At 49.8% G+C, this 13,025-nt stretch overlaps 1 protein-coding gene across 1 annotated transcript in view; it reads right to left on the reverse strand.

Annotated features, from left to right (window-relative positions):
- Positions 1–1,559, reverse strand: part of SERPINA4 (serpin peptidase inhibitor, clade A (alpha-1 antiproteinase, antitrypsin), member 4) — a 7,282-nt gene extending 5,723 nt beyond the window's left edge. The window contains 2 exon segments of the mRNA XM_008588174.1: positions 443–1,072; positions 1,496–1,559. Of these exon segments, the coding sequence (XP_008586396.1) occupies positions 443–1,072; positions 1,496–1,559 (694 nt within the window).
- Positions 1,560–13,025: the final 11,466 nt, after the last annotated feature.

Consider the following 13,025-nt stretch of genomic DNA (forward strand, 5'->3'; position numbering starts at 1 on the left):
GAGTGCCGCCGCGCTCCCAAGCGGCGCACTGTAGCAGTGCGCCACCGGGCCGGCCCTATGCTAGATTATTTGATCCTCAAAGCAAACCTCTGAAGCAGAGAGTCATTCTAATTCCTGCTTCAAGCAGAGCTGACCTGTTTAGACTGTTGGTAGTGGCCGAGCTCAGATATGCATCCAGCAGTTCAACTCATGATCACTAACTATAATGTATTTCATACATTCCTTTTATTAAGAAAATAAAGGAGAAAATATGTCTAAAGATAGGAAGGGATTAAAACCTCAATACTACATAATCTTAAACATATGAAAATTTAACATTACTTCTTCAGAGAGTGGCTCAACCCTATCAGACCCAGCCTCTCCACTGACTTCTTTTGATATTTAATCAGCCAACAACTTAGGGTTGGGGGGATTTAGGATCCACCAATGACTTGACTCCTACCTTTGAAGTAAATGTAATTCACCAGCACCATCGTGATATCCGTGCCGAGATCACTGACCAAATCCACAATCTTCCCTCGAGTTTCCTTCTTGACATGGTCGTTGATTAGCTGGGTTGTGCCCACAGTGTTGTAGAAGTTGGTTTGGAAGAGTTCGGGCTCATAAAATGCTGCAGTGTCATTAAGGAATTTCCCAAGGAGTGGCAGGTCGTGGCTCAGGAACAGGGCACTTCCCACATGCATTTCCAGCTCCTGGCTAGGGAGGTTGAGAGTGTGCAGGAGGTGCTGGAAGCCCCAGTGGATGTCAGACTCAGATAGCTCGGTGAGGTTGAAGCCCAGGCCCTCAAAGATCTGGGTCCGGCTGTGCGAGCCGGCCCCCAGCGAGAGCATGGCGAAGGCAGCGGAGATGCTCAGAGGGGAGAAGAAGATGTTCTTCCCGGGGCTTTCAGAAGCGACTGCATGGTAGAAGCGGAAGGCAAAGTCGGCATTGCCCGGGGCTATCTTGAGGCTGGGGGAGCCCTTGTCTGTCCCTGGAACCTGCTCTAGGTGCAGCTGGCTGTGAGAAAGGGCCAGTAGTTCAGCCAGAAGGAGGATCAGGCAGTCATCAAGGTGCACTGTCTGTGCTCTCAGGTCTATAGGAGGAAAGAGAGTGGTCGGGGAGTTCCCCCAGCAGAACCCCCAACCCTGCTGAGAAGATGAACAGTGGGCCAGAACCCAGGGGCAGTGATACCCACAGCCCCTGCAGCCCAGCTTGCGGAGGGCAAGTGAATGCCCAGTGCCCTCCAGAGTGTGGTGACAACAGCACTGCTTGACGGTGGAGCTTGAGATTTACAAAGAGCACTCCTGTGTCCACTATCTCATTTCATTTTCCGTCTCCGTGAGCTCTGCACGGCGCTAAACTCCATTCTTATTTGAGAATGGGGGAAATGGAGGCACCAAAGGTGATGTACCCAAGTCACCCAACTAGCAAATATCTAAGTTAGAACCCAGGTCTCCAGAGAGCCGGCTTCCTCCACCTTACTCTTCCATATGAGTTCATTTCATTAGCCCGTGACATTGCACGGAGATGCTGACTACCAAGGGTGGTTTCAGCATCTGCTCCACAAACATCCACGGCATGCTGTACAATTTTCAAACCATGTACATGCCATTTCATGAGACCTTCCCACTCAGGTAGAGGTCGATAGAACTGGTCTTCCTATTACCAACCCCTACAGCTGGGGACACTGATGTTCCATAAATGATTTGTCCAAAGTTGCAGGGATGAGATTGATCCCCTTTTCATAATGAACTTCACCTGCCCAAAACAGGCTGCTCGATTTTCTTCACCAAATCTACCCTGCCCCATCAAATGGCCCTGCCTTTATCTGATTCTCAGGCCAAGAACCTAGCTGCCAGCCCCGACGTCTTTCTGGCCTTCCATCCAACCCTACCCCAGTTAACCTACCAGCCCACCATGCCCGTTCTTCCTTCAACCTCTCAGCCCCCGCACTGTGCCACGATCCTCATTCAAGTCTCCATCATCTTTTACTCAGACCAGGGCTCAGAGAACTTCTTCTGTAAAGGGCCAGATAGTAACATCTGTGGCTTCACAGGCCATTCAGTCTCTGTTGTCACTACTCAGCTCTGCTGTGGCAGCGGGGAAGCAGCTGCAGGCCAGAACTGCACACATGGGGTGGCTGTAATCCAGTAAAACTTTAATTATGGACACTAACATGTGAATTTCAGATAATGTTCACATGTCACAAAATATTGCTCTTCTATTGATTTTTTCCAACATTTATACATTTCATATTTACAATTTATATTTACCATTTGTATTTCATATTTATAGGTTTTATGTTTATATTTTACCTCTTGCATTTTTAGCTCACAGGCAGTGGGCCAGCTTTGACCCACAAGCCGTGGTTCAGCTTTGACCCACAAGCCGTGGTTAGCTAACCCCTGACCTAGAACACCCCAGTCGCTTCCTAACTGGTCTTTCTACTCTCCGTTTTCCACTCAGCAGCTGCAGGGATCACTTAAAAACGTACATCGAGGGCCAGTCCGGTGGTGCACTCGGTAGAGTGTGGCGCTTGGGAGTGCGGCGACGCTCCCGCCAAGGGTTCGGATCCCATATAGAGACCGGTCCGCTCACTGGCTGAGCACGGTGCAGACGCGACACCGAGGGTTGCAATCCCATTGCCAGTCGCGGTATGGGCGCAACACCAAGGGTTGCGATCCCGTTACCAGTCACGAAAAAAAGACGAAAAGGAAAAAAAAAAAGTACGTCGGGCAACTTCACTCAACTACTCAATACCCCTCCCCCAACCTGGCTTCTACCAACCTATAACAACCCCCTCACTGCACCCCAACACTGATGGCCTTCTTTACAGTGAGGTTATGCAGAATTCCCCTCTGGCATGAGCTCTCCAAAGGCACCTGGATGGGGAGCTGGAAGACCTAGGTCCCCAGCCCGATGATGCATGGCCTTGGGGAGGCTCTCCTGGGTCTGGGCACAGCTTACCCACCACTGCAGCAAGGACGCTTTCTAGCCTTAGCACTTCTCATCTCTAGGGAGGGTGACCAATTGTCCCAGTTTGCCCGTGACTTTCCTGGTTTTAGCACTGAAAGTCCTGTGTCCCAGGAGAACTCTCAGTCTTGGGTGACTGGTCACCCTCCCACTAGAGTCCGCATTGTCTCCATTGCATCAGAGGGTTACTCACAGCACAGTCAGTCCTGGAGTGGCCCCCTGGGTGGCTGTCTGAGGTCTAGAGATGACTTATCAAGCCCGGAAGGATTAGAAAAACAAGGCCCTCTCTGCACTCCCTCCTACTTCCCTATCGGGTAATTATTAATGAACAGACCCGTGAGTACTGCATAGAGTGTCAACATAGAAATCTCGCCGCAAGTTGGCTCGCCTCCTCCCAAGAGAACACCCCCTCTTCCCTACCATGGAACCCCAAGAGAGTTTTCCTCTTTATGTCTGTGTAGTATGTGGAGGTTTGTCTGGCACTTGATTCTCCTTGAGACCCTGGGGAACCCCTGGGTGGGTGTCGCCCCCCTCGGCTCCTCATTTGCTGTGTGACCTCCAGCCTATCCACTCCCCTCTGGGATTCAGTTGCCTACCTCTCACTGCAAAATACGGGGTTGGACCAGAGGCAGCAAACTCCAGTGCCTTCGCAAACCAAGTAAGGAAGCTGCCAGGGCGACACGGCAAGGAACGGTAGGGATGTGGAACTGAATGAAGACAGCTCCCTGCAGGCCAGACAAGACCCATCTGAGTGCTAGACCCTGCTCAGGGCCTCCAGTGTATAATCCTGGACTGTGTGATTTCTGAGGATAGAACCCACCGGGATCTCACATGTTGGGCCTCAAGGACAGTGCAGCCTGGGGCAATGGTGGCATGGGGCAAGATCAGACCCCTCCATGGGCCAGACATCCAACTTGCATGTTTTCCCTTTAACTGTGGAGCTTCAACTTGTTCTCTCTCCAGTAATCAGTGAGCCTCTGCAGCCTTGAACTCTTCCAGGACGGCCATTTCTCAAGCCATTTGGGGAAGGACCACAGGGAGCAATGTGGCCCCGCATGTCCTGAAGGAGGTGACCTTGATCATTCAGGCTTAACCCAGCAGACTTTTCTGAATGTGTTTCCAGGTCCTTGGGGGCCTTAACTTAGATGGAATACACACCATTGAGTGGCAAGACAGAGCTGGGATCCTTGAGCCTTGTAGAGAGCAGAGTGACAGAGCATAGTCCCGGACCCAGCTGGCCTGGGGTCCAAAATGTGTCAACACCAGGACGAGAGGAAGATTGACGTGTCAGGTGGAGTGAGGGCTGCTATCTCATTTAATTCTCTCCCTTTCTCTCTCTCATACACACACTAAGAGTACTATTCTCATCCCATTTTACACATGAGAAAACTAAAGCCCAGAGAGGTTGTGAGCTCAGATTCCAGAGTCAGGATTTGCATCCTGGGCTGTCAGACTGAAGCCCACCTTTTTCCCCAGCACCTGCTGCTTCTCTACCTGGACAAAACTTTCATTCCCCTAGAGCTGCAGCTCCAGTTTTGTTCTAGTGCTAGGACAGGATGTGGCACACAACATGTGCTCCACCAGTATTTACTGAGCAAATGAGCGAATGAATGAAAGACGGTGGTTGATTTGAGGGCTCATGAATGTGAAAATAAACTATTCCTTTCATAATAGTCTATGATTCAGGGTTTTGCTTCCTTAGTCTGGCTTCTGCAGTGATTAAGGGGCTGATGCAACAGATTCCAGGCATCACTGGATGCTTGGCTATGGCTGAAGGAAGGGACAGCTTGTTCCTGCTGTGAGCACACAGAGACCAGGCTTCTGCAGTGATTAAGGGGCTGATGCAACAGATTCCAGGCATCACTGGATGCTTGGCTAGGGCTGAAGGAAGGGACAGCTTGTTCCTGCTGTGAGCACACAGAGACCGTCTCAATGCTGTCTTGGCCTCCAGTACCAGCACAGGGCTCCACTTAAGCTGCCTTGTAGACTTCTGGTCAAGATGGCAGAATAGACAGTCCCCAGTGTCACTCTCTCCCACAAATCAACCAATTTACAACTATAAAAAACCAACGGCAGCCAAGCTGGGGCCGCTGGAGCTCAGGGGAAGAGGAGGAGAGACCTATGGAGTGCATGAAGGCAGGAGAAGCCACGAAGAGAGAAAGAAAAAACTGCTCTGAGAGTTTCGGGCCACGGTCGCTTTACGGCTGGAGCTGCTGAGCACATGGAGCAGGAGCAGGCAGAAGCCACAGCTGAGCCCTTCAGATGGAGTTGCTTGGAGGCGGCAGGGGAGAAGAGGGCCCTGGTGGCCCCCAGGACAGCAAGACCACTAATAAGTTTCCTGTGGACCCACATAGGAGCAAGGAGCCACAACAACTGAAAAAATGGAGCCACTCTGAGGCTGGTGAGTCATTGCAAGGGACTGGTGCCTGTCCCATCCCATGGGAAGTGTTTGGAGCAGGAGGCGGGGGAGATGGGCCCACCGGGAGAACACTGGGGCACAGCAAGGACAGCTCATCTGCCCCCCAGTCAGCACAGGACCACTCAGAGGAGACTGGTCAGGAATACAGAACTGCAGGGGGTGCAGTGGTGCAGTTTGCTGAAAAGACTCAGGCCCAGACCAGAGTTTCTACACAACCCAGGTGCACTGGATCTCTCGAGAGCCAGAAGTACCTATAAAGTCAACCATTAAAACCTGAGCTGCACAAAAAGTCTTCCCTAGGGAATGAGCAGCAAAGCAGCAATTTAGCTCAACCACACAGCTCAAGTGCTGGTCCCCACAGGAAGATCCCCCATTTTAGAAGTAAGCAAAGGACAAAAAGTTCCAGAGCAGAGTTTAAATGGTGGGAACAGCAAATAATCCAACACAGAACTGAAAGAAGAAACAAAGTACCTGCAACCAGAGACAAAGTTTCATATTAACTACTAAAGGTCTCATTTCACCAAAGAACACCTGTATCACCAAGAAGGACCAGATGTCCCCTGGGCTGCCAATGTCCCCCCCAACACCCCCAGCGACCACCGGGCTGCTGCAGGAAGTGTCCCGGGCTCTCCCAACCAGTGGGGGACTGAGGACCTCGGCCACGCACCCCTGACATGTGCATCCAGCCCAGCAATGACCAAGCTGCAGCAAGAAGGGCCCCAGATTCCCAAGCTGGAATGGTGGGGGGGAAGGCTTTTGCCACAATCCCCTGACATCTGCATACAGCACGGCAATGACGAAGCCACCGCTGGAAGCTGCCCTCTACCTTACCCACTCCCAACCCCCATATTCCCTGGACTCCAAATGGAACCGGGATCTGTGCCTTTAAAAAGACTGTCATTGTTTTTAATTTGATCGGTAACATAATGATGGTTGCTATGAAAAATGTGGGAATATGCAAAAGTCTGGAGAAGAAAATAAAATTGTTTGCAAACCTGTTGTTCAGATATAATTAGATGTAATTGGTTTTCTTCCAGTCTTTCAGAAAATGGGTACATGCACATACAGAATATCAGCAGTGAGGCTCTTCCAGCCTTGATTTTGATGGAGGCAAAAAGACGATCAATGTTACAGTCCCAAGAGACCCGCGTGCAAACATTTCAGAGTAGGTGGTCAAGAAAAGTTCTCCTGACCCTTAAACACTTTACTCATATGAAAGGGGATTGAAAGGTGGTAAGAGGGTGGAGACTGAGAAGGAATTACAGACAGTCCCTGACTTATGATAGTTCAAATTATGATTTTTCAACTTTATGATGAAGCGAAAGTGTTAAGAATTCAGTAGAAACTATACTTCGAGTACCCATACAGCCATTCTGTTTTTTACTTTCAGTACAGTATTCAATAAATTACATGTGATATTTAACACTTTATTCCAAAATAGGCTGTTAGATGCTGCTGCCCAGCTGCAGCTGATGTAAGTGTTCCGGGCACGTATAAGGTAGGCTAGTCTAAGCTCTGAGGTTCGGTAGGTTAAGTGCATTACATGCATTTCAACTTAACGATGTTTTCAACTGACAGTGAGTTTATCAGGATGTAACCCCACTGTAAGTGGAGGAGCATCTGTACGAGGAGGGAGGGGAGTGCTCCCCCACGCCATCCTAAGAGTGAGAGGCTTCAGCGGGGCACTCATATAGCACAACACATACCCTGTAGAGAGCAGATACAGGGGCCTGGGGCCAGATGCTCACCTGCAGACGCTGAAAGGCATAGGTGGGCTGTTTAGACTCCCTGGGAGCTCTCTGCATCTATTTCCCTGTGTCTCTCTTAAACTCTTCACTTTCTCTCTGGCTTTTGAATATGTGGATACACATAGGTCCTAGCTATGTATTGCTGGGTAAGAAACCACCCCAAGTTTAGTGGCATAATAAACAGCAGTTGTTTATCATCATCACTGTCTCTATGGTTCTGGGGGTTGACTGGGCTCAGCTGAGTGGTTTTCTTTCAGGGTCTCTCATGGGGTTGCGGTTGGACAGGAGCTGGGACTGGAATCACCCTAAAGATAGACACACTTTCGAACCACCACGTTATCTGCCTGCTAGACTGTGGGCTCTTTGGAGGCAAGGACAGTGTTTTACCTCTTTTTCTTCCTGTGTTTGTTGTCCCCTCCCTCTTTCATTGCTCAGCACATTTCTTAGCACAGAACAAGTCCTGCATAAGGGTCTATTGAATAAATAGTAATAACTACAACAATACCAGCTCCTATTTGTTGAGTTTTCACAGTGTGCTATGTAATGTGGTTTGATGATGTAACCACATTAAATCACCCTAGGAATCCTAAGAGATATGCTTAATCCTCCTTAAAGAGAGGAGGTGGTGAAGGCCCAGAGAGGTTAAATACCTTGCTGGAGGTCACACGGCTAGTAAATGGGAGAGCTGGGATTTGAACCCTGGTATCTTTGGTTCCAAAGCCCAAGCTCTTAGCCTCCACTTTTGACTATTACTATTAGAAAGGGGGAGATTTAACCTCAGCCTGTTGTGCAGCCAGCCAAGGGCAACTCCGACCCACACTTTCCCCTCAAAAGGGGATTGGACTCTCTGCCTGGGTTATGCTGGTGGACTGTGAGACCCTTGTGGGACTCTGACCCTGCCAAGGCCAGAAAGTTGTACATCTTCGAGTGAAATCTGCTCCTCCTGAGGCCACACCCATGGTCACAGGGGCAGAGAAGACTGCCCCAGAAGACTACAGAAGTGGCTGGAAAACTGAAAGATTCAGCTGCCTTTTGTCCAAGACCAATATTCCTCAAAATGTGGCCCTGAAGTCCTCCATAAGAGGGCTACTTGTTAAAAGCTGCTAACAAAAAAAAAAAAAAAAAAAAAAAAAAAAAAAAAAAAAAAAAAAAAAAAAAAAAAAAAAAAAAAAAAAAAAAAAAAAAAAAAAAAAAAAAAAAAAAGAGGACCATAGGATCCATTAAGGAGAAAAGGAAGACTTTATTTTCCATAAAAGAGACAATCTGCAGATTAAGGAGCACAGAGCTAGGCAGGACCTAAGACAAGCACTCAGGCGAACAAGGAAGGCGGGCTAGTCCTTAGGCCTTCCAGTATCAAGTTCATATGTGCACTCAGTGAGCTTAGAGGAAAGCTATGAATATTTATGAGGAAGGCCGTACACGTGTGCAATGAGTGAACACAGGCTCTGTAGGCTGGCTGTGGCTGGTTCTGATGTGGCCTCTCTTATCAGAGAAGAGAGAGAAGAATGTCCTCGGAGTCTGTTTTGCATCTAAGTGGGAACACTGCCAGCTCCCAAGGATGAGGAGGAGGGAGCTGGGGACTGGCACCAGGTGGACTTGTTGAAGGTCAGTGTAGAATTCCCAGCTATAGCTGATTTGGCCTTAGCTTCTGGGAGTTGTCTTTGTTTAGTTACAGGAAAGAAACTTCATCGCAGTTAGAAGATAACGTACTTGCAGGCTGAGAAATATGTGCCTGTCCTTTCCCGCCCTGTGGCCATTTGGTTGTGTTAAACAATTTGAAGATTTCTTTTAACCACAGCGAGTCCATGTTGTCTGTCCTTTAGTGTGTCTGTCCTTTAGTGCACATTTTAACAAAGTGAAGAATTGCAGGCTTTCCCCAGGCCTTTTGAATCAGAATCGTGGGTAGGGGTGGCGTAGGGTGGATCCAGTAATCTGCAATTTCGTTCACTCCCCAAGTGAGAGTCACCCGCCCCTCAGAGCAAGCGCTTGGCGGGGCCCAGTCCCTGCACTTCAAAGTGTCACCACCAGAGGGAGCGCGACCATTTCTTAACCGCAAGGGCATCTCCTCCAAGGTCAGGCATTCCTAAAACACTCGCCCTGGGGCGTTGGGTGAAAAAGGGTGGCTTTTGTGTTTGGGAAAACATGCGTGGGCCTCTGCTATTCTGAAAGAGTGTTAGAGCTAGCTCATCTAGCCAAACACCTGCTCTTACAGAGAGGGACAGCACGTGCCCAAGGCAAGTTAATGGAGGAGCTGGCTCAGAAAGATACACAGCTCTGTGCACACCACAGACCCCCTCCCTCTTCTGAGCTCAGATTTGTCTGTCTCTGGATGGGAGGAAAATAGAAACACCCGGTGGCTCAGGGAGGAGAAGACTTCAACAGGACCCTGCGTTCGTTCGTTCGTTCGTTCATTCATTCATTCATTCATTCTCAGCTATTTACTGAGCTCCTGCGATGGTGAACAAAACTGTTCTGGCTGGCGGGGGCAGGGGACAGTGAGCACGCACCCACTTGTAACTGCACACTGTGAGCATGCCCTGAAGGAGGAGCCAGGAGTTCGGGTTGTAATGAGGACTTGCTCTGGCTGGGGAGGAGGGGCTTGAGGAAGGGATTCCTGAGGAAGGAACATGGCGGGGGCAGGGGACAGTGAGCACGCACCCACTTGTAACTGCACACTGTGAGCATGCCCTAAAGGAGGAGCCAGGAGTTCGGGTTGTAATGAGGACTTGCTCTGGCTGGGGAGGAGGGGCTTGAGGAAGGGATTCCTGAGGAAGGAACACCTGAGCTGAGCAGGATGCGAAGGGATTGCCAAGTGAAAAGAGTGGGGTTGGAATGGGGAACGGTGTTCCCGGTGTTCCAGACAGGTGAACAGCATGTGCAAATGTGCTGCAGAAGGAGGGAGCACAGAACAATGAGGACGCAGACACCAGTGTGTCTGAGGGCCGGGGCGGGAAGGGTGGTGGGAGAGGAAGGGGGGAGGCAGGCATCAGGGACACTCACGTGACAACCTTGACCTTAGGGAGCAGCAGTGACAACATGAGGTGACCCCAGGCAAGGCCAAAGCCATAGAGCAGGGGATTGAAAGGAAGAGACAGGAGGGGCTTTGTGGAGGAGGTGGCGTGTAGGTCAATTCTGACCACACAGGGCAGGTATCACCTTAGCCCTGAGGATTTTCTCTCTGATACTGAGCAGGTTATTTCAGAAGGTGAAAATCCTAAACTGAGGGGCGGGGCCGGGCGGAGGGCCTCAGCCACGCTCCCTCCCTCTCTGCAGCCAGGCCAGCCCCACCCACCACCCCCAGCTCTGTCCCTCTACCTCCTCTCCCCCTTCTCCTCCCAGGGCTCCGCAAGTACTTTGAATGTAAAAATAATAATAATAATAAATTAGTTAATTTTTTAAAAATCTTGAACTCAGGAGCAAGGGAGGGGATGACGATTTCTGCTCTTCAAGGGCCAGCTCTGGAACCCAGGCCTCTCCCCACCACGACTCCAGCCCACCCCTGCCTCCCTTCCCACCGCAGCCTCTCCCACGTGCACTGACAGTTCAGTGCAGCTCTAACCCCGGGACAGGTGAACACACAGTCCAGGTTCTGACAAAAACCCACCTTACCTCCCGCCCCCATCCTTGTGTGCCCTCAGCTCAGAGCCATCTACGTCTCAACACTGCAGAGCTGTGTGCATTGTGGGATAATGAGGAGGAACAGGTTTTATAAACTATTGTGCACATGCAAAGGATTTCTAGCAGGCTCTTGTAACAGAGTCTGACTCCGTTTCTTGTTTCTCGATATTTGACTGCTGCCAGCTTTTAAGCCTCCTCCCTGCCTCTCCCCCTTATTCCTTTCCTTGTTTTCTCAAGCTATTTTCAGACTGGCTAGAGAAACCTGCCCTGCTGTCCCCAGAAAGCCTCGTTATGTGAGTACTAAACCTTTTGTACCCTCTGGGTAGATATATGGTATCTTCAGCCTCAACATCCAAACCAGATTTTTTTTTTTTTTTTTGGTGTGTGGGTTCCATCCTGCCTCTGGTTTTCAACCATCTCCCCTCTTCGGGATCTTTCCCTGATACACTGGACAGTCCCCAGGGCTATGGCCTGGCCTGTGCCTCTGTCCACTAGACTGGAGCCAGCAGCATAACTGCATGATGGGCCAATGAGTCCCTGTCCTAGAAGTGGCATTTGCAAGTGAGAGAAAGAGTGACCAGGAGTCTTGAGTGCTGAGCTGTGGCTGGAGAACAGCCTAGAAAGGCAGTCCATGAGCCCCTGTGGCTGAGTCCCAGGTTGTCCTTTACTGGCCCAGTTGCTCCATGAGGCTCTCCGACAGCTGTCCAGTCCTTCCAATGAATGTTTCTGTTTGTTTAAGTCATTCAAAAGGTCTCTAAGACTATCTCTGTGCAACCAAAAGAAGTGTAACTAGCACAGTTAGTAACATATTTTACAAATAGTGACATGACATTTTCTTAAGTTGTGCTGGTATTCTCCCCCAATTTGGTCCTTAGTATTAGTTTGCTCAGCAAACCCCTCCTTTATAGTTTAGCCCATCATTGAGCTTTGCCTTTGTGTGGGTAACTATAATCCTCAAATTAGTGGCACTGGGTGAGGCCCTATCCCATGTGTCCTGAAGTATAAATTTATTCAGTTTCTCCTATTGGGGCCTGGAAAGGGATTGGTCCTTGTGGCAGGTGAAATATGGCTGCAAAGTCATTGCTGCTCCTTACCATCAAGAGGTGAAGTCTATTTCCCCTCCCTCTGAGTCTGGGCATCCCTTAGAACTCATCTAAATAACGTGGGGCAGAATTGATGTGGGGAAAACTCCCGAGGCTGAGCCTTGATATCTGCAGCTTCTGCTTCCATATGCAGGAATGCTCCTTCTTGGAAGCCACCTGCCATGTGAGAAGTCAGAGTGCCCTAGGACCACCATGCTGTGAGGAAGCTGAAATTAACCAAAGGGAGAGAGAGAAAGAGAGAGAGAGTTTGCATGGAGGAGCACTGAGGCACCAGACATGTGAGGGAAGCCTCTGTGGACCTTCCAGCCCAGCCTGGCCTTGGTCTGAATGCAGCTGTGTGAACGACCCTGGCCAGCACCAAGTGGAGCAGAAGAACCACCTGGCTAAGCCCTGCCTGAATTCCTGACCACTGAATCCTGAGTAAAGTGGTTGTTTTCAACCACTGAGGTTTGAGGACATTTGTTACATAGCAATGAATTCTCCAAACAGTCCCAGACTTAAAAGCTTTTCTAACAGCTGTTCTTTGTCCATTACCTTTTTGCAGAACTATAAAGCACAGTTCACCTGGCAGACTCTAAGTAGCTCAACATCACACCCAGATAGTCAATGTTCCCGTGGACAAGGAAGCTGAGATCTGATGTAGGACCATTCGTTGAATCATTGGTCATTTATTGAGCACCTACCATGTGGCAGTCACTGTGCAAGGCTCTGGAAGTTGAGCATTGAGCAGGGCAAGGCCTCTGCCATCATGAAACTTATATTCTAGAAAGGGTGATGAGCAGTAAACGGATAATCAAATAATAGAATAATAGCTTGTGACAAGTTTCAAAAGGAGTACAGGAGGGGAAAGGGATAAAGAGAGATTGGGGCAGGGAGGTCAGGGAAGCTCACTCTGAGCAGGTGGCATCTGAGACAGGACCTTCCTGAAGGGAAGGGACATGACATGCCAACGCGTGTGGCCGAGCATTCCGGGTTGAGGGAAGGGCACGAGTTGCCCAAACCACACAGGACGTCAGCAGCTTGGGCAGGTGGCCGGGGCTTCTGAGCGAGGCCAGGGAAGCTCTGAAGAGGCAGCCACCTCCTCACTCTGAAGCCACAGCTCCTGTTGCCATGGAAACCTTCTTGCAAAAAAGTGCTGGTACCTCTTCCTCATTCTGCAGCCCCATAGCAATGGCAAAGAGGGAG

Source organism: Galeopterus variegatus, unplaced genomic scaffold, assembly GCF_000696425.1.
Source record: "Galeopterus variegatus unplaced genomic scaffold, G_variegatus-3.0.2 Scaffold4703, whole genome shotgun sequence".
Classification (NCBI taxonomy): Eukaryota; Metazoa; Chordata; class Mammalia; order Dermoptera; family Cynocephalidae; genus Galeopterus; species Galeopterus variegatus.